Source organism: Sander vitreus, chromosome 15 (assembly GCF_031162955.1).
Source record: "Sander vitreus isolate 19-12246 chromosome 15, sanVit1, whole genome shotgun sequence".
Taxonomy (NCBI): domain Eukaryota; kingdom Metazoa; phylum Chordata; class Actinopteri; order Perciformes; family Percidae; genus Sander; species Sander vitreus.
The window spans coordinates 10963052-10989845 of NC_135869.1; the positions used below are offsets into that span (position 1 = coordinate 10963052).

General features: G+C 41.0%; 3 protein-coding genes across 9 annotated transcripts; 1 reads left to right on the forward strand and 2 right to left on the reverse strand.

Annotated features, from left to right (window-relative positions):
* Positions 1–961: 961 nt before the first annotated feature.
* Positions 962–11842, reverse strand: ddx42 (DEAD (Asp-Glu-Ala-Asp) box helicase 42). 5 transcript variants are annotated; one of them, XM_078270398.1, is made up of 19 exons: positions 11750–11821; positions 10286–10422; positions 9905–10123; positions 9624–9774; positions 9456–9517; positions 8991–9027; positions 8467–8619; positions 8262–8366; positions 7932–8051; positions 6800–6976; positions 6562–6690; positions 6354–6453; positions 6224–6271; positions 6028–6125; positions 3793–4069; positions 3387–3613; positions 3191–3301; positions 2604–2711; positions 962–2251 (listed from the first exon to the last, which is right to left on the reverse strand). In XM_078270398.1, exons 3-19 carry the CDS (start codon positions 10114–10116, stop codon positions 1601–1603), a joined length of 2766 nt encoding a protein of 921 aa, XP_078126524.1. In that variant the 5' UTR covers positions 10117–10123; positions 10286–10422; positions 11750–11821; the 3' UTR covers positions 962–1600. The 5 variants fall into 5 exon arrangements, with proteins under 5 accessions (XP_078126524.1, XP_078126522.1, XP_078126523.1 ...); XM_078270396.1 differs by having other exon boundaries at positions 10286–10640; positions 11750–11765; XM_078270397.1 differs by lacking the exon at positions 10286–10422 and having other exon boundaries at positions 11750–11842.
* Positions 11843–11850: 8 nt separating this feature from the next.
* Positions 11851–23547, forward strand: strada (STE20 related adaptor alpha). Of its 3 annotated transcripts, XM_078270403.1 has the most exons (13): positions 11851–11978; positions 13706–13763; positions 14265–14322; positions 16556–16584; positions 19031–19133; positions 19535–19656; positions 19914–20022; positions 20147–20270; positions 20865–21036; positions 21232–21336; positions 21547–21800; positions 21903–21945; positions 22486–23547. In XM_078270403.1, the coding sequence occupies exons 2-13, from the start codon at positions 13752–13754 to the stop codon at positions 22639–22641; spliced, it is 1287 nt and encodes a 428-aa protein (XP_078126529.1). In that variant the 5' UTR covers positions 11851–11978; positions 13706–13751; the 3' UTR covers positions 22642–23547. The 3 variants fall into 3 exon arrangements, with proteins under 3 accessions (XP_078126529.1, XP_078126527.1, XP_078126528.1); XM_078270401.1 differs by lacking the exons at positions 14265–14322; positions 16556–16584 and having other exon boundaries at positions 11852–11978; XM_078270402.1 differs by lacking the exons at positions 11851–11978; positions 13706–13763; positions 16556–16584.
* Positions 23452–26269, reverse strand: rnf113a (ring finger protein 113A). Its single transcript, XM_078270405.1, has 10 exons — positions 26141–26269; positions 25681–25760; positions 25502–25600; positions 25038–25145; positions 24578–24687; positions 24360–24466; positions 24163–24252; positions 23985–24078; positions 23792–23898; positions 23452–23678 (listed from the first exon to the last, which is right to left on the reverse strand). Exons 1-10 carry the CDS (start codon positions 26244–26246, stop codon positions 23611–23613), a joined length of 969 nt encoding a protein of 322 aa, XP_078126531.1. The 5' UTR covers positions 26247–26269; the 3' UTR covers positions 23452–23610.
* Between the last annotated feature and the right edge of the window lie 525 nt (positions 26270–26794).

Here is a 26794-nt window from a genome sequence, read left to right on the forward strand (position 1 = left end):
TGGCCATTGTAAGACTTCTGGCCAATACTTTAATACATTAAAAATAAATCTAACTGTAGCAATCAGAAACGTATTAACAGTTTTAATAGTTCTGTAGTGATCACTGTTGAAGACTACAACTCAACATTATTAGTGGTATCAGTGTTGATAACATTCCCTTTGTCATCAGACAAAAACAACAGGGGGAGTTAAAGGGCTGATTCAAGTGCATTTCGAATCATGGGTTGTTCACTGTCCCCTAGTGGTCACAGTGAGGAACTGCAATGCTACGTTTTCTCGTGGCTAACTGTGTTGTATAACCGTTATTTAAGTCAATATTTACAACTTATTAGTGTTATCATTGTGCAATAATAATATTAGCTATGCTATTAACTCTTGTTTTAACAATTTTCTGATCTAAAGATCAGTTTAACTTGTTAAAGCGGTAGCTTCCGGTGTCATTTGGAGAAATATGATAGCATACTAGTGCTACCGGTAAATACTTTCAAAAATAAATATATTTCTTTCCAAATCTGCACTAAAATCTGAATACATACATAGTATTTTATGGAAATATTATAACCAACAAAAATACTTTTAATGCAACAAGTCTTATGACATCTATTTTCTCACAGTGATCTGTCTCACATCCAGGGTTAAAAAAATCTACGTCTGCCAGCCAAATGGCTAGTGAATGTTCAAATTTTACCTGCCACTCAATAGATTACCATTGGTTTTTTGGGCTGGTGAGTGAAGAAAATCTACCAGCCACTTGCATATATTACCAGCATTTGGCTGGTGCTAATTTTGAACCCTTCTTACATCTCATGCCTGATGCTGTCTGCCCCATGAATGGCACATTATAGGACAAAATAAAACAATATAAAATTGATATAACTGCACAAAATAACCAATTCAAGCAGTGCTTTTCAGTCACAAAAGAGTGACATAGTTTAACTGTCATAGCAAGCAGATACAAAAGTAGATGCCAAAGGAGTCTTTTAATCAAAACTTCACATTTTCCATGTTTGAACACTTCCTCTCATACAAACAAATGCATCTTCTTGAAAAACATTTCAAAAGCACAGACAGACTAAATGCCAAAAAAGGCACTTCACTAGAACTTGAATACAAGACACAAAAAGAGCTATACATAGTTTAAACGTGTATGTGTGTGACTGTGAATCATCACAGAGCTCGTTCAAAAATAAAACAATTATATGAGTTAGCTTTGTAGATTAACAAAATGCAAACACACAAACGCACTTGGCAAAAAATAAAGCTTCAGGTTTGCAAGCACAAAAGAATGTTAGGAGCTCAGTGATGGGAAACAAGGCAATAACCAACATGTCCTATAAGTACAGTGACTGTCTCTGAGCCGTTTGTGTTTATCTGTCTGACACACACTGTTGAGCTCTGACCAAATCATGAGGTCCTAACCAACCTGACAGAAGTGTCAGTACACTATTATTTGAAATAAGTCCACAAAATTCTCCCTACAGTCCTGTGCTTTTGTCCGTCTCTGATATGCTCTGCTATCTGCCTACACAACAGACAAGCTCATCATCGAGCAGTTGGTTGCACATATTATTCTATTGATGTGTTTATTTATTTTTTTCCTTCAGTTGTCCCACCTGCTCTTTCTACGCTTTGGTGGTTCAGGGACAGCAAAGCTATCATCTCCTCTGTCCCTGCCCTCCCCATTCCCCCTGTCTCCCCCATCCCTCTCACTCCTCCGGTCATCTCTGTCCCTCTTGCTTGCATCTCCGTTGCGACTATCGCTGTGGCGGCTGCTGCTGCTGCTGCTGTAGCGGTCCCGGTCCCCGTGGCGGTCCCGATCCCTGTCGCCATAGCGATCCCGGTCTCCGTCTCCATGCCGATCCTGGTCTCCATCTCCATGCCGATCCCGGTCTCCATAGCGATCCTCTCCACTGTGTCGATCGCTCCTGTCGCTGTGGCGGTGGTAACTATCATGGCGCCCTCGGTCCTCCCCGTGTCTGTCTCGTGGGATGTCTCTCTGTGGGGGAGGTGCAGGTGGAGGGTAGCTCGGCTGTGAACTGGTTTGACTGGTGGGCACAGAGCTCAGGGAGCCAGCGCTGGTGAAGCCAGACATGCACAAGGCGGCGCTCTGGGACCTTTCTGAACTGTTGGGGGATTCAGTCGGCACAGAGCTCAGGCTGCCGGCACTGGTCCAGCACGATGAGCTATTAGACTTAGTGGTGAGCTTTGGAGGGCCGCTGGACGCAGCCACAAAGTGGCTTTTATACTGAGCCTAGAAGAAAAAGAGACATTGAGAGGACAAGATTAGCTGCCTGGGAGGCAAAACAAGAAATCCTTACTTTGAAACTTTAAAATAAGGATTGCACATAGACTGTAAAAAAAAAAAAGGAATTACCCTACATCACGACACAAAATGACCAAAATATATTTGCAGGATGGTAATAGTAGTATGCTGATTTATATATTTCTTAGCCAGGTGCTGAGATTTCCGCATCTGAAAAGTCACTCTGCTGCTGACAACACAACTATCTCCCTCATAATACAAGTAACAATACAATCGTTTTTTAGTAAAATGTTAAAATTAATAAACTGAAGGCAGAACAACAGAAAGGAGAGAGTTCTACCTGGAAGGCTTGTTTCATCGCAGACATGCGATCTCCCATAGCCCCAGTGGCTGGTTTGCTGTAACCTTCAAAGCTGCTAGTGGAAGACAAGCTGCTGCTGCTGCGTTCCTGCAAAAACAACATAGTTGCTCACATCTCTTTTAATTTTCTCCAACTATCACCATGAAACTCAATCTAAAATAATTATCTAAGCCATCATAGAACATTTAATGCTGTCAGAGGATCAACATTTACAGATGTCTGAAATTTTGTTTAATTTGGTTCATTTTACAGTTCATAATAATAACTATGAACAGGGACTGAAGTTAACTTTTTGGGCCACCAGCCACTGTGGCAGGTGGATTTTAAAATCCACTAGCCACAGGCTTTTTACCAGCCATTTTTTTTTGCCTCATAAAAGGTGAAATCCACAAGCATCGTTCTTGAACTTGTTAAGAATACACATTTAAGTGCGTAAAATCTAACTGTAGCAATCAGAAACGTATTAACAGAAACTATGGCTTTAATAGTTCTGTAGTGATCACTGTTGAAGACTACAACATATATTAGTGCAGAAAAAAAGAACAGTGTGGTAAGTAGTTACTCACAGAACTTTCAGCCCCCAGGCCTGGTCTCTCTCTGTAACCAAGACCACCTCCACCAATATTCATCTTTTTTCCTTTACCACCCTTGAATCGGGATTTCCTGAACCAGGGATTCTGGGAAATAAATGTGAAGAAAACAAAGTTGAAAATATTCAATTGACTTTACAGCTTTTTTATTTTTTGACATATTTATTCTCACCTGCATGGCTAAATCCATCAGTTCTTTGGAAACGGCTTGATTAGCTCCCTCTAGATTTCTGACGAGGTCACCAGCGAATGTGGTGTCTTTGTTGGTGAGGAGAGTGTAAGCGACACCCTTCTCTCCAGCGCGACCAGTTCGACCAATCCTGTGTGTGTGCGTGTCGATGTCTCGTGCCACGTCGTAGTTCACCACTGTGCGAATGGATGGGATGTCCAGACCACGAGCTGCAGAGGAATGCAAACAGGAAGCAGGAAAGTGTTGATACTATAGTTTTGACACTCGGCTCTCAATATACAGTAGTCTGAACTATCACTTCACTGAGCAAGTGTTTGAAATGGAAAGCGACAATGGGGGAAAGAAATGGGAGGTAGAAAACTTCCTCACCACCTCCTCTTGTACTCACCAGCTACATCAGTGGCCACCAGAACAGGCAAATTCTGCTTCTTGAAGTCGCTGATGACTTTGTTCCTCTCACTCTGGTCCATGTCTCCGTGTAGGAGGCCCAGGCTGTAGCCCTCCTGGGTCAGATTAGTAGCCAATTCCTCACAGTTTGCCTTCTTGGTAACGAAGATGAGAACTGAGCCGGAGGAGGTGAACTCGACCAGCCGCCGAGTCAGCCAGCCCCATTTATCTGTCGAGCTGGGCAGCATCTCCACCATCTGGGTGACATCCTCATTGGCCTGGTCAGAGAAGTAAGGTAATTAAAACATGGGATCTGCATGTTAAAGCGTGTCTTTATTGACATTTTAATGAAAGTGTAATACACACCTAAAAACATAAAACTTTTGCTACCTCAATATTTTACCAGGACAGAATTATCTGTCAACTTTCAACTTTTTCAAGTCACAGTTAAAGGTCCAATGTGTAGGAATTTCTCCCATCTAGCGTTGAGATCATATATCGACAAGAACTAAGAAAAGAGATCATATTTCTCCTGTATTAGCTTCCTGTAAAATCCAGGATTGAATTTAAAATCCTTCTTCTGACCTAAAAAGCTCTAAATGGTCAAGCACCATCATATCTTGAAGAGCTTATAGTACCTTATTGTCCCACTAGAGCACTGCGCTCCCAGAATGCACAGTTACTTGTGGTCCCTAGAGTCTCTAAAAGTAGAATGGGAGCCAGAGCTTTTAGCTATCAGGCTCCTCTCCTGTGGAACCAGCTCCCAATCTGGGTTCAGGGGGCAGACACCACTTTTAAGAGTAAACTTAAAACTCTCCTCTTCGATAAAGCTCATACTTAGGGAGTGAGGAGTTGCAGTGTTCTCCTAGACCGGCGGGGGAGGGTGTGTGGCCACAGTCATGGCGCACCCCCACCCTATCTCTGCTTCTCCCCATAGAAAGCTTACGTATATTTAGGGAATGAGGAGTTGCAGCGTTCACCTAGACCGGCGGGGGAGGGTGTGTAGCCACAGTTATGGCACGCAGCCTCCCTATCTCCCCTTCTCTGCAGCGCTTAGTTATGCGGTTATAGTTTTAGACTGCCGGGGTACCTCCTTTGACACACTGAGCTTCTCTCTCATCTCTCTTTCCATCTGTGTGTATCCATGTCCCAAGAAATGCTTGTTACTAACCTAGCTCTGGGGAGCTTATTCCCCGGAGTCGTTATGTTTTGTTTTCTTCCGTCCAGCATGTTTCCTTGGATCAGGATGGCACCTAAATCATGGTGGCAGCTGTCGCCGTGGTCCTGCTCTACACCCTGCTGTGCCCTATTACACCCTGCTACGCTCTGCAATGCCCAGCTACGACTTGCTACGTCCTGCTGTGCCCTGCTACGCCCAGTAGCGCCCTGCAACACCATGATCTACTGTAACTACTATTTCTAGTCAATATCTTTATTGTGACTATTATTGCCATTGTCCATCACACCCCCAACCAGCACCGTCAGATACCGCCTACCAAGAGCCTGGGTCTGTCCTAGGTTTCTTCCTAAAGGGAGTTTTCCTTGCCACTGATGCATTTACGCACTTATGCATGCTCTTGGGGGAATCACTGGAATTGTTGGGTCCTTGTAAATTATAGAGTGTGGTCTAGACCTACTCGGTAGCCTCCACGCTTCAAAAAGCCGGTCTCTTGCTCTTTTCAATATCCTTTTTCTTTTTCTGGGCGAAGAAGACGACTCCTGTTCCTGAAATTTGGATTTTGAATACGTGTGGTCCTCCATGTTTTCCTTCTTCAAACTTGCCGGGGCCGGGAAGCTACGATACCCATTAGCAGCATTAGCAGCACCTGCAAGTTTATCATGTGACAGCGAAAACGTGAAAGGCGGAGCAGTATGTCCTGTATGTCCCTTACTGGCTAACGTATGCGCATATGGAGCGTCTACCCCAGTTCATGTGAATGCAGATGTAAAATTTCAAGCCAAAAGGAATACTGGGAATTGATGGTGGGGGTAAATATTCATGAAAAAAGTTGTGAACGGGCAACACAGATTTTGATAATGAACAACTAAACACGTTACACACTGGACCTTTAAGTTTAAAATTAAAAAAAAATTAATTAAGAGTATTGTAACTGTGTTTTCATTTTGTAGCCTTGAATTTGTGTTTTGGGAATTTGAGGCACAGTGAACAAGGAATAATTTATCTCTTTGTGTAGCTACATCTTTAAAATGTTTGCAGATGTATGACGCTGCATACCTCTCCGATGTCTCCCTGCACCACACGAATAGGATCTACCAAGATGTCTCTGGCCAGTCTCTCTATCTTCTTTCGGAAAGTAGCGCTAAACAGAAGGGCTGAGAAGGAAATCATATTGAGAATCATACAAAAAAACGCTCTGAAGCCTTACTATCTATGACAATGAAACACTTAATACTTAAGGAATCCCACTTACTCTGTCGGTCTGGGCGGACATGGCTAGCAACAGATCTAACCTGATATTCTGAAAGGGAAAAGAGAAATAAGCTGCAGTGCACAAAACAGGTTTAAACATCTCTGATACAGCACTGATAATGCCAACCCACCAAAGCCCATATCAAACATGCGATCTGCCTCATCAAACACCAGGTATGACACTCTCTGAAGTGACGTGGCCTTCTTCTTAACGTGGTCAATCAGACGACCCTGTGAAAACACACAAACAGTAAATATCTCATTCGTTGCAGCAGTGGAGTGTGAATTTTATTCTTAGAAGGTGGGTTAAAGACAAAAGCTGGTTGTCTCTTCTCTTACCGGAGTGCACACCACAATCTCTGCTCCCTCCTGCAGAGCTTTGGCCTGCTCCCACATGCTGCCTCCTCCATAAACCGCCACAGAACGCAAAGAGTAGGCTTTCCCAAAACGCTTACATTCTGCATGGATCTGGCAATGTGACACACATCAGTGGAACAACAATTTATTTTCGTTAACACTACAGCAAATATCCTCTATACGTTCACAAATCCTGACTCAGTCCCTTCCCATTTCTCACCTGCTGACAAAGCTCTCTGGTGGGACACACAATGATGGCGATGGGCCCTTCTCCTGCCTCCAGTTCCTTTTGGTCCATGATGTGAACCAGCATGGGCCATATAAAAGCTGCAGTTTTGCCACTGCCAGTTTTTGCAATACCAATCATGTCACGTCCAGACAGAGCTATGGGCACACCCTAAAACCCAGATTGAGAACAAAAACAATAAAGATTCTTTATGAAATCATCCAAAAAAAATTATATTAAACTATGTTGCAACATTAAAGAAGTATTGTACCGCTGGAAAGAGGGTCTTTTCAGTAAACTGGGCTGTCTATGCAGTAGAATGGCGCAAACTTTATTTTTATTTTTTTATTGGTGCTACATGGCTAGAAAATTCTGAGAAAAGGGGCTATGGTATTCCCTTTCACTCAAAAAAGTAGAAAACCTACAACTACCAGAATACACTGCGCCGCACCAGACCAATCAACGCACCCACTGGTGGGTGACAAGCACGTCACAGAATCAATAGGGCGATAGGCTGGTAACAAGCAACCATGTCTTACAGTTCAACGGTAAGCTAAAATATGTTTCTGAAAACATTTCAGGCGAGACATAGGCAATACATTAACTGATAATTGGTTGATATTTGATTAGAGCTGCCTAGTTTTACCATTTCATCTGGGGTTTTTTGCCTCGGTTTTCGCAATACAGGAAACAGTAAGGAGCCCACTTTCTGTTCCCAAACTCTCATATTTCAACCAAACAATGCACTGAAATATGTTTTTGAAAACATTTTAGGCAAGAAATATTCAATACAGTAACAGAATTTTGGGTTTATATTTGATCAGCACTGTCTACTTTTAGAGTTTAATCTGAGTTTGGTCTGAGTTTGAGAAAGAGAGAGAAGGGCAGCTGTCTCTCCCAATCCGCTTCTATAATCTTTGTATCTGCATGCGGAAATACAATCTGTAGTTTGAGCAGCAGCGTCATTTGGCGTTTTTCTGCTGGCCTGTGAGTAGGGAGATCTGGGCACTGGTAAAATGGAGGGAAGTTTAGCATAGTTCATTTACACATACTACCAACATTATTATGGCACAAAGTTGGTTGAATATTGCCAAAGTATCCCTTCAAGATAAACGTGCAGCATTACCTGGCACTGAATCGGTGTGGGCTGAGTGTACTCAGACTTGCGGATTTGGTGCATTAGTTGCTCATCAAAGTTGAAGTGGGCAAAGCTAGTGCAAGGTTTTGGAGGGGCAGCACCAGATACCTGAAAAAGACACACAAAAAAGAACAAATTTAAAGACATTCAAAACAATTATGATGATGACAGTTAACACATGATGAAGTCTCTCCAAAGAGCAATAAGTGTTGCTAAAACTTTGACCAAAATAACTGAATCAAAGTAATAATTACTATGACGTGTATCATTTCAGCCATATAACATTTATTTACTTGTGTGCATAAATCCCGGACTTACCCTTAGGTTCAACTTGTGCCTTAACTCTAACACTTGGGTTCCAGTCAGGTTGCTGACCTCTTCATGCTCATTGTAGAAGTTTTTCTCAAAGGGTGGGTAATCAATCTATAGGAAAAACATGACACATGTTAAAGATATAAAATGGTGGTCCATTGTTGAGACAACTAAAACTGTCTCTGTGCTCAATCAATAGTGTCAACTGTACCTCGGAGTGGTCAATGGGAGGAAGCGGCAAGATTATTTTCTTGGTAGTAGAGGCGATTGGGTTACCATCACTGTCATAGTCAATGTTTTCATCCTCTTCTTCTAGGGTCAGCCCGGCTGTGGGATTCTCTGCCATGTAGCGAAAGTAGGCTTCCTGCAGAGAGCACAGCATTTCAAGGTAAAATTGAGCCAGCGTGCTGCTTACCACAGCGTCCAGGCACCAGTAACTGACATACTGAGACATTCAGCTCAACAGAAGGACAGCTTACTATTCACAATCTGATATCATCATATGACATTTCCTGACATAAACATGCTTCTTTTTACACTTTCTAAACAACAAGAATATTCTACACAAGAAAACCAACTCCATCACAATAATCCTAAATGCAACCTGCATTGTAAAATAGATGGGAAGGCAAGGGGGGCTTTATAACATTAGAGAAGGTAGATTTAGAGAATGTTTGGTCTGAAGACCTCTGATCAACGATGTAGTGGATGAAGAACTTTGGAGGGCTCACTCACTTGTTCATCTTCTTCTTCAATGTCATCACGAATACCCCTGAAATGACAAGCGGAGAAAAAAAAAAACTTCCCTGCGGCTCGTTCATACACCCAAGACAGCCCACATCCCATTATGACTAAGGTCAGTGCTTACCTGATGATATCTATTAAGCCAGCAAAAACATTGCTGGATGTGCTATGCTTTGTGCCAGAAATTGAAGAAACTTAATATATAATGTCTGCATTTGCCACATTGCTACTGGTAGTTAAGACAGTGAATAGTACAGGAGTATACAAATTAACATCATTATTATCATCATCATCATCATCATCTCAAATTAGTGGGCTTATAATTTTGCTCACAAAATAATAATTCATGTGGCCAATCCTTTTCTTTCCCCTTATGGTCAAATTTAAATTTAAGCACATACATAAGGACCTCAGAAGTGACTAAAAATCAAACAAATGAAAACATTTGAATCTTACTTGGCTGACTTTTTCTCCTTTTCCTTTTCCTCCAGTTTCCTCATGTCTTTAGCTGCTTGGTCCTGGAGGAGAAAACAAAACAAGATTGTTAGAGCAAACCGCAGATTAAGCATTTGGAAGCATATTCTAGTTTGCCTCTTATCTGCCGAACTGTAATTCTCTTCTCACCTCAACCTCTGCCATGAAGGCATCCAGTGGGTCATCTTCACTGTCTGACCCACCACCAGACTGCATCTGCTGCCGTGTGGGCGAGTTCTCAGCTGGGATGTACGGAAGATCCACATTGCTGCTGGATTCCTCCTCATCATCTTCAAAATACCTTGTTGAAAATGACAAAGATGCAGTTTTCTAAATATTTAATACCACAAATCACTTTATATACTGATAAGGGGTTGCACTGAACATATGTAAAAGTGTATACGTATGTATGGGAGAGATGCAATACTCACGCATTTTCCTCATCAAAATTAGCTCTTTTTGTCCCTATTTTGTAGAACGATGGGAGCTGCTGGCCCCTCCCATATCCACTTGATCCTGGAGGTCCTCCAAATGTTGTGTGAGATTTCTGAGGAAGGCTGGGTTCCTCTTTTCGCCCTGCAAGGGAAAAGCCTCCAAACCCAAACCCTCGCTTCACACCCGGACCACCTTTGTTCCAGTTCATAGCTGTGCTGTGAAAACATAGGGGGGGGAACAAGCATTTAAGATACCTCTGATATTACACCAAATCTCGTTGCATTAATTTGTTCTTGGCTTGGTTCTTTATTGAAGGTACTACCAATTAAACATGACTTAGCACTTGTCTGAATCTTGGAAAACTCTTGTCAGCTTGCCATTTAGTCAACAGTCCGGAGCCCCCCAGGGATGTGTTTTGAGTCCACTGCTGTACTCCCTGTACACACACGACTGTGTAGCCACTTTCGACTCCGACACCATCATCAAGTTTGCTGACAACACAGTTGTGGTGGTCCTGATCACAGACAACAATGAACAGGCCTACCTGAAAGAAGTAGAGAGCCTGACCTGCTGGTGTCAGGACAACAACCTACTCCTGAATGTCAGCAAGACTAAAGAGATGATAATGGACTTTGGGAAGAAGCAGGGAAGGAACTTCACCCCCCTTAACATCAACAGGTCCTTGGTGGAGAGGGTGGACAGCTTCAAATACCAGAGAGTCTGACCTGGGCGCTGCATACAGTAGTGACTCAGTGGTGAGGAAGGCAACGGTTTCATCTCAGGGGAACATCACTGCCTGGTACGGAAACAGCACCGAACAGGACTGCAAGGCCCTGCAGAGTGTTTCCCCCCCCCCAACTAAACACACTACAGGCGGTGCCCTACCATGCCTAAAGGACATATACCTTAAATCTTAATTAGCAAAAAACGTGTACACTCCAATGTTTTAATATGTTATAGAATATACACTTCCCTAACCTCTCCTGAAGTTTTGATGTTGTGCACGCTATCGATTGAGCAACAGCAGACTTGAGTATATGGTGGGTAGGTGACACATGAATCCTTAATGTTGCCTATGGTTTTCTGTATCACCTCAAATTACTTCAGTTTTCACATTTGTTTATCATTATTAGTCAAAAGGCCAAGTAGTAAAGTATTAGCCCTGACTGTCATTCATTTTGCTAGTTGATTTGAATTGCAACTAACCAAAAAAACGACTTAACTAGCAAGAAAAACAGAAAAACCCTTTGAATACGTTTTTACTGACTAACGTTACCTCCAACGCAGCAACGTTAGCGCAGCATTAGCTTAACAACATAGTGTGTGCATAGCTACAAGTCATATCTACGTAGATGTGAGAAGGCATTTCCACTCACGTTCATAGATAAACGCATGTTTTCCAAAAAGAAATATTACATTAATCAGGCATAATTTAAATTGGACTTTGCAGCAGGAGACACCGTTATCAGACTTAACGTAACCGCGTTAACATAAAGCTAGCTAATTAGCCATTAGCTATCTTAACACGGCGGTACAAAGCAATACAACATTATGATTTACTTGCTGGGTTAGGGCGGTTTATTAGATTTAGAGTAACTTGATAACACGACAACATTGGCCACGATGATCTAGCTAGCTACACATAACGTTAGCATTAGCTCAAGGCCGAAAAATGAACTAGGCCGTGATGGGGGTGTGCTATATACCGTTGTGCGAGGCTAGGGTCAACACCGTGAATTTAGTGTAGTTGGGCTGCATTTGACAGCCGATATACGATAACATTATTCGTTGACTGAATGTATCAATTACTTTTGTAACAGTGGCTAACAGGGCTTAATTACCTTTTTCTGATGCCAGTAAATGCTCCAGTGTTTTCAGTAGATCAAGCGGTGCTTACGTCATCTGTACGCGCAAAGTGCCTGTCGTTGTTAGAGTGAGACGACGACGATCAACCAAAGCGTAGTGGAGAACTGCCAAAAACATCTCGCTGGAGAGGATAGCTAGCTGAATAAGTTATCATAAAATACAACAGCACTCCAACCAGGCATTGCTGTTCTAAACATCATATAGGTAAGTTATTAAGTCAATAAAATAATGCATTTCTTGTTGCTAAAATAATCCAAGGTAGCTGCTTTAGCTAACGGTAATCTACTATTGCTAGCCCTGCGCATTTTATTAGCGAGCCATTAGCAAGAACTGAGCTCTACTTGGGACGATTTTGATATTAATGATTTGTTGGTCTGTTCAGATTACTTCGTTTACTATCGTTGGAAGTCAGCATCTCTGTGTTTACATTTTAACCACTATTTTCAAGCGTGAATGTGATTGGTTTCAGCCCCACATAAGCATTGATAAAGATGTAATCACTCAAAGCCACAACTACTGAGAGATCACCTGGCTGGTGGATTTTACTTTACTATATAAGGTTTAATAATCACTCTAATAACATATATGCATAACATACATTAGGCATGACAAATTAACATGTTTGCCTAAAACACAAGTAATTTCACTAAGTATCACTTACATTTTAAAATATGTATGTTCTACAGATGTGTGCTGTTTGTCAGGGTATGTTTATTCTATGATAGAATTCTAAAGTGTAGTAATGATAATCGCTCTCATTGACAAAGAGGATTCAACTAAAAGTTAATCCTCACCTGATTCAGTGTTACCATTTATTTCTTACAAATAGAGTACATGTAGTTAAAGAAGGGAGGGAGGTATACTTTATTAATACCTCGAAGGGGAACTACATTTTTCACTCTGTTATATATTCACACACACACACAAACACACAGAATTCACACATGCACAAACAGGACCTATACACATGCATTAATGTATGGAGAGATGTAAGAGTGGGGGGTGTGCCCCATAGGATGGCGCCCCGAAAGTTTATCAGATATATTTCAACTTCCATTGTTACTGAATCAGGAGCACCCCAGGTACCCTTCATACTTTATACAGATGCTTGTAAAACTGATATTCCAAATATTTTTTTTTTTAGGTTTTCAAATGTCACTACACTGTCGTCTTTGTTATGCACTGAAGATGATCCTATTCATCACTATTGTACAAATAATTGTTGGTCTCCCTGTGAACTCTAATCCTCTACCAGCTACTGTCCATAACACACAAATTGAACAAGTTTTAATATTGGGGCGTCTATGCTGCTTTATCTTGGAGTGCAAATATAGGTTATATCTGTGGTAAGGTACAACAACGTAGTTACTTTCTTAGGAGACCGAGGTAATTTGGAGCAAACACACTGATTCTGTTATTGTTTTTCCAGTCTATAATAAGGACTATTATGCAGTATGGAATCAGTGCATGGTTCAGTTGTCTCTGTTCAGCTCAAAGCTAAACTGGCTAAACTGCTATGTATCTGTGCGTCAAACGCTTAAGTCAAGTTTTCAAACTGTGTATAATAAAAGACCCCTGTCTCTGGCTGGTAATATTACATCATAACCCTGTCATATTTTATTAAAGAATATCAGCTTTTGTGATAGTGAGTGATTACACTGCAGCTACTTATCATAATGTCTGATGCAGTATATGTTTGTAGTATTTGTTTTGTTGTTTGGTTTAATGTTGTGTTTTGTTAAGTATGTGAAACAGTATACGCCTTGGGATGCATTTATTAAAGATTCTGATATTAAAGTGAAATCCCATCAGATGAAATCAAATGATTAATATGATAGACCAACCACAAGTGACTTTTGTCCCCAGCAGGAGGAGACCAAATGAAGATGATGAAATCTTCTACTTCACAGTTTTTTGACTTGTCTTCACAGGTATTTGCTGGACGTGTTTTCACGTGTAACACACTCAAGAGGATCCATGTCTTTTCTTGTAAGTGTTTGCCAAGTACCTCCTATTTTAGACATAGGCCAATTTAGGGATTCAATTTAATTCTAGATCTAGGATTAAATCTACAGTACTTGTATGTTTTTAATCAATATTTTCATTGAAGCCTAATCCCTATAAGGGAAATCTGACATATATAATTACCATGTCATCATATGACTTTCATTGCAAACAGCCAGACACTGTTGTTATCATGACAAGACAATAACGTACAGTTATCTTTATAACGTTCTTACACAGGGACAGAGAGAACAGTTTGCCTATTCACTCAATCACTTCTCTTCAGACAAGAAAGGATTGCTAGGCTTTTTTTTTTTATTGAACTTTCTGTGATATTCTCTTAATAAAAGAGACCGAAAACTTTTACAGCTGCAAATTCGGAAGTCAACATGAATCATCTTTATGTTTCTGTGGAACATTTCTTTATTCTTGCTTGCATTTGCTCTCTTCTCTCCATGTCTGGTATTAACCCTCTGTGTCCGTCAGCGTTGGGTATCTGAGAAACTGAGTGTGGAGAGCCTGCGGGATTTGGAGTTATTTGGAGGTGAGGTCCAACGCATACGGAGAAACAAAACGTTTCAACATTCCCAAACCACTGCTTACACACTAGGCCCTTCATGAGCACAAACAGAAAACAACATTCTGCTCTAGTTGAAGCTTTGCTCTGCTTCTCAGATGTCCTCCTAGAATTACTTAATTAATTATTTTGAAAGCTTTCCATCCAGTAAATCACTCATTGGTTACCTGTCTTAAGTGTTACTGCCTTATTGTTGCTGTTTGCTACAATAATGTATCAGAAAATGGCCATTTTATTTAATGCTTCTTGTGAATGTGTTTATCTCACGTGTAAAAAGGTTGCCTACTTGTTTTTGGCTGTCAAATATTTTTAATTTGCCATTATACCTAATTAATTCTGAAGTTATCTCTTGTGGTAACTCATGCCTTTAACCACATTTGCTTTATTGAGAAATAACGTCTGAATTTAGTCAGAACTTTTGGCTCTTCAGATAAAGGTACAAAAGGTATAGAACTCAGTGTGGTGCTATAGTGAAATTACTATAAATATGAGCTGATAACTGGGGAAACTTATACATCAGTGGTAATTACGAATAAGATATACATGTTTTTGCGTGGGCTGGTGTATCTCCTACATGGTATCATGAAGGGTAGAATAATAGCAGTCCAGGGGGAGAAGAATCCGAATCAACAGTTACATGTAAATGGTGGTACAATAAACATCCATAGTGTTATCAGCTGCTGCGTGATGCACAATAACCGGCCTAAAAGAGTTTGATATGCTGAACTCTGTACAGCAGCAGCAGGACACCTTTGTTTTAACCAGAGTATCAGACAAGCGGGTTGTTAGAGGCGAAGACTGTCACATGCTCATTTCATGACCGGTAGCTTTTCATTTTTGTTCCGACAGTGTGTGGGTAATATTTTTTGTCACAATAGAAAACATGAGTGAGTATGCTGTATATAATATCGACAATAGTTAATACATGTTTTGGGGCTTAGGTTTGCCCTATAATGTGTGGTACTATGTTGTGTACCAGGGCTCTAGACCACTCAGAACAAATCTACACATCGTCCCCGTCAGGCAAAAACCTTGTATGTCTGAAACCGTTGCTTTGTGGGGAATGAAAAAAAAAGGCTAATTTGAAAAAAACTTTTGTGGATCTATTTACCTCAGATGAAATCGCTTCGTCACTGTTTAAATATTTGTAAAACCCACAGACCAACGTAAAGGTGACTGATAGCACTGATTTATGACAAAATATGGAGATACAAGGTTTCTGTCTGACGGCGACAAAATCTACACTGTATGAAACCCTCACAAAGACTCTCCAATGATGAGCAGACATAGATCTTCCTGCTGACACATTTTGTCAAATGTTTTCATTGTGGGCTGGATCCTTCGACCACCGTAGCTACACTTATGTTCACACAGTTGTAGAAAAACAAACAGAAAATGGTTGACATTGTACCTGAACCTGTGACTACCATAACTATTCAGACTGGGATACTTCCTGCTTTAATTAGTTTCTCACCTTTGGCTTGGCTCCAGAAGTGCATCTCTGGAGGGATTGGAGGTTAAGTGTCTAGGAACTAGTTTAAGCAAATACGATATGAAACCTTTTCCAATCAACCTGTGGCTGTTTATCAGTGGTTTGATTATCCGTTTAAGTGTAATGTTTCTCCTCATTAATAATTAGTATAATTTGTGGCACATTATTAAAGCTTTTGTGTATTATGGAAAGGTTCTGGGGTGCTTTAATTCTTTGCCTTATTTTCTTGCTGGCAGATCATTGCTCAATGTTGCATGCTTTTTGAAGTGTATCATTTCTCATATGGCTGTGCTGTATTATCATTGCTGCATAATATTTGGGAAGAACCTGCAGGGTTTAGCTGGATTGTTTTTCTTTTTTTTTTTTCCATCTGCTTTGGTAATAAAATATTTAAGTCTGTTATGCTGATGTAAGCAAATTACTGGGGTGAGAATTTTTGCAGTTGCAGTTTAATCATAATCTCACAAGTTACCATGAAAACCATCTGACTTGATAATGATGCGTCACTTTGTGGATGGTCACGTAAGACAAAGCTGCTGGTTCAGACAAAACCTGTAAGTGGCAGGGAAACCATCACCGGTTGTCTATCAAAACTCCCACTGCCAGATGCTGCACTTCCCAGTTCAAGAGCTGTTCTAAACACGGGTCCTTCTCTTGTTTTGTGTTTGTACATGTCTTTATGTCATTGATGTGGTTTTTCTACCCCAGAGCAAGCTCAGGGACTCTCTCGCAGGAAAGTAAGTGTGGTACTCCTGTCATCATCATCCCCCATCTGCCCTTTGTGTATGGGCGTGCATGCATGTGTATGTGCGCACACAGATTTAGATGTAGAGGAATCCACAACCCCCCCTGAGGCTTTGCACATGTATGCATGCATGGGTGTCTAGTTCATGACACGCGCTGTACATGCTCATAGCTCAGAAGGTCACCTCACTCACCAGTGGAATAGAAAGAGAATAATTAAGTCTAATCTAAAAAGCCCTGTCTGAGTCCTCTGTGTGCTGTTAAAATGCTGCGCTCCAGGTAACTGAACTGTGACACTGTTTTGGATTTTGGTGTCACCTCACTAAGAGTCTAATTTTGTGTTGTGAGTGTTACGCGTTTTGACACGGCTATCTGTGCTGACGGTCTGTTGAGTTGATGGCGAACTGCTTGTGTCACACTTTGATGTCAGACACTGTGTGTCCCTGCAGGCTCTAGATGGATGGAGTTCCATGTGTTCAGCTTTAGCAATGCATGGCCAACCCCTTCTGAATCTGATCAAGATGGCAGTTTGTACAGCGACCTATGTGATTAGATCAACATTTACAGATGTTCCCTTACCTGATGGCTACCACAGCATGTTTGGCTTTGCCATCAAGCCAGTTTTAATGTAAAGTCTGTAACACTATAGTAGTATAAGTATGGCAAAAGGCATCGTTTGGCTTCACATCCAGAGAACTGGAGCAACTCTTGGTTTTATCTGTGAGGATATTTTCAGAGTTCTGTGTCTGATCTTGAACTTGAAGCCACTTCCGGTCCGTAGGATACTATTATGCTCGAGGAAGTGCACTATTCTGATTTTGAATGTGAGTCTTCATTCTGGTCACCATAAAAACAATCCAAATATTCATTCAGCTTGCCTTCATTTGCCTTCACAGCTTGCTACTGCAATCTGTCCATTTCCATCATTTGAATGGCAAAAAATGATGGAAATCAGGAGTCCTCGCTGCCAAGAATATTAACTTTTCTCTACATGTGTTTGTGATGCAACTAACACAGGGTGGCTTAGGCTACATATGTGTAGACCACACTGTGGGATTCTGTATTTGCTATTCTGTTTATAGTATTATTATTATTATTATTATTATTATTATAGAAGCAGTAGTTCATCTGCTATTATCGTTTCACAAATACTGATCAATCGTAACTGTCATTCGCCATAAAAACAACAGTTTTATATTGAGGGCATCTGGTATTGGAATATTTTTTAATTACTAGACCGACAGTAGACACTTGTATTCACAAAATATTTTTTCCGATGATGGTTTGAGTGCCGGTATGTGTTACCAATGTTTTCCAATTCCAGTTTTTTTTCTTTGGCTAGTGCCAGGGGTCACGCTAACGCACCATGATAACACACCACCACGCCTGTCCTCTAGTGATCTTTTAACAGTTCTCGCACTACCTTCTTACACTACCGTTCAAAAGTTTGGAATCAGCTGTTATATTTATGTTTTCTTTCCTTAAATAATATTTTAACAGAGATTTTAAAAAAAAAAACAGTATAATTAAGACAGCAAATGTATTATTTACATATGAAATAGTTTTGGTCCGAAAAGAAGAAGAATTAGATGATTAAAACTTCCATTTAGACAACGTCCCCACAGTGTGACATGTCTGGGGAGAATACTGTTGGAACTTGGATTTTGGATTTGTTTTTCAGTCCAGAAAAGCGCAAGTGACTCTTGGCCAGTATTGAACAACAACGGTGCAATTTGACTCTTAATATTGAGTTAGTGCGTTTTTCTTTGAGCCCTCTGCAGTCTACTCAATGGTTAGATTAAAGAGGAGGTTTAAACTGGGATTTGTTAGTCCATAGTATGTTCAGCTGATATTCCTTGATCCTGTTCCAATAGTACTAACCCTAGACTAACTTATTTCTATTGTGAAGTCTGAAGAACAGTTTTACTAAAGCAACACATTGCCTGTTAATTCCAGCTTGTTATATTGTGCGCTTGCCACTTAAACAGGAACCTGTTTATTTATATCTACACACATTTTGATGCTAAGCTTCCAGTTTATTTTACCAAGGACTGCCGATTTCTTCTATTCTTATTCAGCTGTTGCTCAGAGGGATCTTTGTCTCTTTCTGCCCTTTCAGTTGTCAGTCTGGTTGAATCATTGAACAGCATTTTGTTCTCCATGTACAAAACAAACCCTTCATACATATTTGTAAAGAGGACTTTCTACAACCTAAAAGCATCAAAGACTATTGAAAAGTATAGAGTAGTCCTCTTAGACATCTGACTGTACGCAATCAAGCTTCTGTGGCAGGATATTATAAACCTTTGAACGGTAGTGTATGGCCAACCCTCCAGTAGTCACTCACAAGTTCTTTAACACAGTCCTGCACTGTAGTTAGTGAAGTCATGTATCACAGCCCATCTTCAGTCACTCTTGTTTCCTCCGCTCTACCTTCAGGCCCATGAGGACAGCCAGGAGAGTCTGACCCCCCTCCCACGTCAGGACACCATGGGCAGCTTCCTCCCTGACAGCAGCTCCTACGAGCTCCTCACCATTATCGGTATGTAAAGGCTAAGACACAGCCGGACTGGGCTGCGTGTATTGATTTCAAGGCGCATACGTTTCATTCTGTTTTTCTATTAGCAGAAAGGTATTAGAAGTAGTATTATAATAGTATTAGCTAAAGTAAAGCCTCATCATTATATTAAAAAATAAAACGCCTTCAAAACATCTTTTTTTTTTATTTTTATTTTTTTAGTGAATGGTATCTAAATGTTAAAATGTTATTCTTTCACTTTGACAATATAGTTTTTGAACAGTAGCTAAACAGTACTATTGCCAAGATATGCATTTGTTGTTGTTGATAACATCATTACAACATAAATACTCGTCCCCCAATGACTGGAGCATACTTGTGTAACAATGAGATGAATAGTTTATTCAATGAAGTCTGTGTTTTAGGCCGGGGCTTGGACGACTTGATGACAGTGAACCTGGCTCGATACAAACCCACCGGGGAGCACGTAGCCATCCGACGGATTGACTTGGAGCCATGCACTAATGACATGGTTACATACCTGCAGGTCTGTATCAGCACTCGATCCCATCACTCTGCCATGACTCAGCTCCTCCCATAGTGTTTGTCTCTCTCTTGTTTAAAATAAAATCCCCCTTCTTTCATCTCACTGCTGCATTGGGTATACTTATGTAACCCTTGTGTCGGTGTTCTCATTAACTTTTCTGTCTTTACTGCTCACCCTCTAATGCCTAATTAGATTCACAGTCATCTGCCTGTCGTCTTGACATAATAAGATGTAGTTTCCTTTTCTCTGCCTCCTAGGGCGAACTACATGTGTCAAAGTTGTTTCACCACTCCAGTATTCTACCCTACAAAAGCGTCTTCATAGCTGAGAATGAGCTGTGGGTCATCACCCCCTTCATGGCTTATGGTAAAAAATACACTTAAACTGTCACTGTATTTTATTATTCATAATAAACAACATTTCAAAATAGCCTGCACTAATAGAGGACAGCTTTCAGCTCATGGTTATCTGTGTTTGATGGTGCTTTCAGGGTCAGCCAGAGATCTGATCTGCACACATTTTGCTGATGGTATGACTGAGCTGACAATTGCATACATTTTACTGGGCATGCTCAAAGCTCTTGAATATATCCACCACATGGGATATGTGCACCGGTAAGATACACTTCCACATTAGGTTTTGGGTTTTTATGTCTTTTTGTATCACATATCATTTTACACCAAAGCAAAATTAAACCAAAGTGTGTGGAAACTGTTCAAGAAATATTAAATGTTTCTCCTGGAATTGTGTAACACAGTATGTATGCCACCATGGGACACTAAAACACTCCGCTGAAAGCCAAACTAATGATTTTTATTAGGTTTAGGGGAGGGTGGAGGAGGTCTTGTTGCAGGTTTTATAGATTGTCACCATGAAGCTGTTGCATAAGATCAACTTTGACCTAAAACAAGAAAAGCAACAAACATATTCCAACAGTTATCAGGAATCTAAATAAAAAAGCTGCACAAGGTCATTACCATTGTAGCATTACTTGGTTATTGGCATGACTAACCGGTTGGGGAGATATTATGTCATAGTTGGAGATTAGTCAGTATCTCTCATACACAATAAGCTGTCCAATATTTCTTGTTTTCTTGTGCTGGTTTCTGGACCTATGCATTGTGTTTTATTATATTGACAGTATTGATAAACCAACATGCCAGTCTACGTGACATTCAGTGTCTTAAACTGTCTTTGGTTATGTGTAGGAGTGTGAAGGCCAGCCATGTGTTAATCTCAGCTGACGGACAGGTCTGCATGTCAGGTCTACGGAGCATCTTCAGTCTGATCCGTCATGGCCAGAGGGACAGAGTTGTCCACGACTTCCCCCAATACAGCGTTAAGGTGCTGCCCTGGCTCAGCCCTGAGGTGCTGCAGCAGGTACAGCACTTCATTCCTTCACAATCAAGCATTTTATAATACTGTGATAATACCGTCTTTGCCTCTGGTCCACAAGTTTTGGAAATGGAAAGTTCAAGAGTAACAGTTCTCTATGATGCATTTAGCAAAAAAATTAAAATGAAATAGAAGCGAAATAGTGAATTAAATTTTGAATGTGAATGTTTTCTTTCTCAGAACCTGCAGGGCTACGACTCTCGGTCAGACATCTACAGCCTCGGCATCACAGCCTGTGAACTGGCCAATGGACATGTGCCATTCAAAGACATGCCAGCTACACAGGTGAGAAAAGACCTAGCATCTGTTTGTAGCCAGAAATGTAGTGACAAATGAGACAAACTGTGGTAACATGAATCTTTTTCAGTATTAAAAAAAATTACAAAGGATGAAAGGGCTATATCTTTTAAATTGAAAGGTAAAGGTCTGTATGTTGTTTTCCTGAAATCAAAGGGTAGGTTACCTAACTCCTCCATATCCACTTCACTTCCACAGATGCTGCTGGAGAAGCTAAATGGAACGGTGCCGTGTTTACTGGACACTACCACTATCCCACCAGAGGAGCTGTCAATGAAACCGTCTCGCTCTGGGGCTGACTCCGGGATCTGCGAGTGTCCAGGAGCTGGAGGTGGTCGCCACTCCAATGGAGAGCCCTCCTCCTCGTCAGGGGGACACCCCTACAACCGGACGTTCTCCCCGCACTTCCATGCCTTTGTCGAGCAGTGTCTACAGCGAGAGCCAGAGAAGAGGTTGGCCTATCTCTTCCTACATGCTTAAATATAGTACAGGACATGTTGTAGGATATTTACGGTTCAAGGCACTAACTATTTTCCCTTTGTTTTCCTTTTCAGACCATCTGCCACCACTCTCATAGGCCATCCCTTCTTCAAACAGGTGTGTAAAATACCAGGTTAATCCTGACATTATCACTCATGAAAACAACTACTTTTCCTACTGTTAGTTTCTACTATTTTTATTTAATGTGTTACCTTGGCACTTTTTTATTTTTTTACCTCTGGTGTAGTCTTGCATTGCCAGAATTATCTCCAGCGTTGTGTCAGCACTGGAGCATGGTCTAGCTACACTGCAAAAAACGTCAATCACAAACCATCAAAAGGTCGCTAAGCCCGAGATGCAGCGACAGTGCCCTTGCAAAAATAGATAGCAGAAGGGGAGGAACATGTGTCGGATGTCAGCAATGTACATCCGGTAAACTAGACTACCTCTGGTACAACAAGCACAGCAGCTAAAAACCAATACAATTTCCTTTGGATGTCTTTTCCTGTAACTTACTATACTTCTGGTTGAAACAGAACTTTGTGGTGTTATAGTACAGATAGATGTTTTTTTTTTATTGTACATTTACTGTATGGTGACATTAAAAAAGTAATATTTAAAGATTGTCCTCCAAATGTTATTTCTTCCCCCTCTCAGATCAAACGCCGGCCTTCGGAGGCGCTGCCTGAGCTGTTGCGGCCTGTGTCGGCAATCACCAGCTTGGAGATCTCCCAGCTGCAGAACTCTCCCTCTGGACTGGCCAGTCTGGAGTCAGGTCTCAGCCACCTGGAGGTGGACGACTGGGACTTCTGACAGTGGAGGACTAGGTGGGGAGTCGCTCGTGGTATTCTGATGAAAAACTTTCTGAGCATACTGGACGAGATTTGTTTTTGTAATGGTCCCCTTGTAAATAATTTAAATCTCAAACTAAAAGGAGTTGCTGTTCTTAAAAGCCAGTAGCCATTTTTTGGGGTTTTAATTCCTCACAAACTTTTGTTCTCTACATATAAACAGACTCTTGCCATCAGCAATGCACTGATGACCTTTCTCTCTCACTCACTCACTCACACACACACACACACACACACACAGAATGTACTCCCAAATTACAACCCCACCTGGAGCCAAAACACAACAGGACTCCTCTTTTCCTCATGCTGTTGCTGAGGTTTCAGAGGACAATCTATGGAAGTAGATGGAGCCTCAAACATTTAAGTTGGTACTAAATATTCAGAGGGGACACTCCACCTCTTGTTTGAACATGGCCACTTGATGTGGCCCATCTGCTCAGCGAGACCACCATAAGGGTGCACACCGGTCCTCACAGCTCACTCAGCCCCTCTCTACACCAGATGGAAGGTTTCGACTTTGTCCCAAGGGTCAACTAAATGAACAGCATGTATACACATTTCTTAGCTCTCTCTGCTTTTGTTACAGTGTAACCTACATCTCATGCTTTTGTCACACAGAGGTTAAGCTTAACATCAGTTTTCTTTATCCTTCAGAGCATAGAAGTATGTATTTCCTTGAACTTACTCTGGGTGTGTTACTTATGTCAGAAGTGAACGTTACATTGGTGCTTGTTTTGTCTGCATGTGCATTTGAAAGTGAGGGCAAAGCAAATTGTTGCAAATGTCAAACTTGACTTTTGTAACAATAAACATTGTTCACTTTAATGTTTTAACTTGATGGTACCACACAGCGAGGCAGTTGTCTTAAGTCCTTTTATTCAAAATGTACACAGACAAACATAAGGGGAGGGTAGAAAAGGTTCAGATGTTGCTAATCTTCCTCATCCGATGGTGGCTGGTCTGTTGCGGCGTTGCGTTTTTCCATCTTGGCCATCAACTCTGGAATAACAGGAAAATAATAGATTGAAGGGAATCATTGAGTTGCATTCATCATACGAATTTCTGGTAGTTTATTCCCCCATCTCAAAGGTGTTTTGACAGTATCTACTTACCCTTTGCAGGGTTGAAGACACCGTTGGTTTGAGTGTTGCAGACATAGCAACGCTTGGACTTGCGGTAATGCTGAAGAGCACAGACCTCGCAAAAGTAGTGCTTACACCTGGGAGATATTTAACTGGTTAACAGATTGCAGCTGGTAATAAACAAGGCTCTGTACAGTCAAGAAGTAGAGGAAATGAGGCTTACTTTGTGATGATGGGATTCTTAAAGGACTCCCTGCAGATGAAGCATTTAAAGGGCAAATCCTCATCGTCACTGCTCACCTCGTAGTTCTCCTCATCTAGATGAAAGCACAGTATTGTTCAAGAAATGCTGATGCAGCAGGCACACACAAAATGACATGAAATCACCCCCCTGAACTCACCATTGGCTCCATATCTGCCCTCTTCCAGTTCCCGCTCGATCTGCCAGCCATGTTTGTAGTCTGATCTGTCGTGGAGAAACTTGCAGCTGTCTAATAGCAGGAGAGAAGAACACTACAGTAAATGGTCAATATGTTAAAGAGTCTTAGTTATTCAACATATGGCTTCTATGATTTATTGGTACAAATCTCATACCCACCTCCAAAACCACAGAAACCAGTCTCCTTATAGTCTTTGCAGATGTCTGGCTGGTAGTCCCACCTGACTGTGGCTCTCAGGTGTTCAGGGGCTCGGATTGGTCCTTTTCTGTTCAAAAATGATATGCATCGACAATAATTGATTACACATTAGCATTCATAGGTGATGAAGAGTGTATCATGAAAGCACGTGGTGAATATGTCTTGCCTTAGTACATACCTGACCATGCCAGAGGAGGCATTGCCCATGGTGGTATCTTTGGGCTTGATGAATTTTTGGTAGTTATTGATGCCGCGGTAGATTTTGTCGTCCTCTTTACCCGTCAGCTCCTGTTGAAGGGGTACAAAAAGGATTAACCAGTCAGTAGGAAACTTTATAATTATTTGGCAGAAAAACTGTGTAAGTTAACATTTAGGAAGATGCTACTTTTGACCTTTTATGAAAAGTTTTGAGGAAAAATCAAATCACAAATTTGATATTTCAGGTATTACTTTGTGTAGTTATACATTTTCAACTCAATTTCATTTTAAAATGTAATATTTGTTGCAACTATACCAATACTGAATATTTAACTAAAACATCAAAAATGTACGATGACACACTCCATTAATGTAGATTAAAATGTAGCTTTTTGCAAAAAAAATTGCCATTAAGAATAACATCATGTAATCTCCTATACCTCTTGGATTTTCTGACTCCTCTCAAAGATCGCCTGAGCGTCGTTGTCTCTCTCTGTGTCCAGCTCATATGTAGCAGTTGCACCCATGTCCTCAGGTCCCTCTGGTTTCTTTTTTGGGGCAAGAGTGAGAGAATAACAAATTGAAAAAAAGATTTGTACAGTACTTCCATCAAGCCAAGAGATTGTGGCTTCACAACAACATACATGACTGTGAATGTACAAAAACAAAACCTTTTAAGTTAACTTATCAGAACTCAGACAAACACGGATGCAGATGGAGAACAACACTTTTCGGCCACTGAGCAGCTTCACTGGAAGTAGCTGGGAGGTTACTGACCTCGCTCATTGGCACCGACATATAGTTGCTGTTTCTCATATACTTTCCCTGACAGGGGGATTTAAACTGTATAGTTCCTGCCACTCATACAAAATGTAGTAAGATAAAAAAAAATGCCTCAACTTACTGCTGACCGTGTGGACTTGTAGGCAACAGTGATCTTCTTCTCCTCTTTGTCTCCTTCATTTTCACTGGACGATTCTTCATCTCTCTCCACCTTCTTTGTCTGAACAGGGACAATACCAGGGTCAGGCCTTACTATTAAACCCAAAATGGATTTTGAAATTATTATTATTATTATTGTACCCTTTGAATCATGGGGTTGACTCGAGTGTCTTTCTTTCCTTTTCTGACCACAGAGCTCTGGTCCTCATCACTGTTGCCATCTGAAAAAAGAATGAGTTAAACTTATTTTTTGCATCTTCTCTTGAAGTCAGAATGCTGTTCTCCATAAATGAAAGCTCAAACTTTGTACAGGCTTCACGAGGGAACTGGAACACAGCAAAATTGAGGGAATTGTTTTTTTTGTGTGTGACGAACATTTGAACAACCTGCCCACAATTTACAGAGTTGCTCTCGTCTTTCGGTTCGTTTGGCTCTTATCAGGTGAATGTTATTGTTTTAATAAATAAATGAATAAAAAAACGGACAAACACAAGAAGACGTAGTTTGTGTTTGACAATTCAGGACCGGTGACAAAGCCACAGCGTTCCTAGCCCAAGGGATTCTCATCCTGAAAAACATTAGCTAAATGATAAATGACTACCTTTGTCGCTGTCGCTTGCTTTTCTCTTTCGTCCGGAGAATTTCTTAGTAGATTTTTTGAACAGAAAAGTACAAGGACCCGCTTTTGGCTCTTCAGACTCCGCCATCTTGCCTTCTCTGCTATATAAATAATCGCTGTCTCCACAGCGCCCTCTAGTGTCTTGGAGTCTTGGTTAGTGGCCTCCTGCTGGTCAAGATGACAATCACTACTGTCCATAATTTACCTGTATTCTAAAACCAAAACATATTCAACATATAATTACATTAAACAACATTCTTAAATGTACTTTTTTCCCTCACAGAACACACGGCGTATTTCACTGTTCACGGAAATATGGCAATAGTATGATAGATTATACTGTTTATTGCTGTATTGTTTTTCTGCCTGTGTGGTATGACACCATATTAGAGCCCTGCGCGGGACCGTTTTCTTCATCCCGCTGCCGGCGAATTTCTGACCATTACCGCCCGCACCCGCAACACGTGTGTTACACTCCCGCCGGCTCCCGCAATGTGTATGTCCACTCCCGCCCGTACCCGCAAAATATGAGAATTTATGCCCGCACAATAATAGAGATACATTGATGTTGTGTCTTCTCCCGTCCCGCATGAGAAAACACGTCATTTTATAGGTTAATAGGGAGAAGATGCAGGC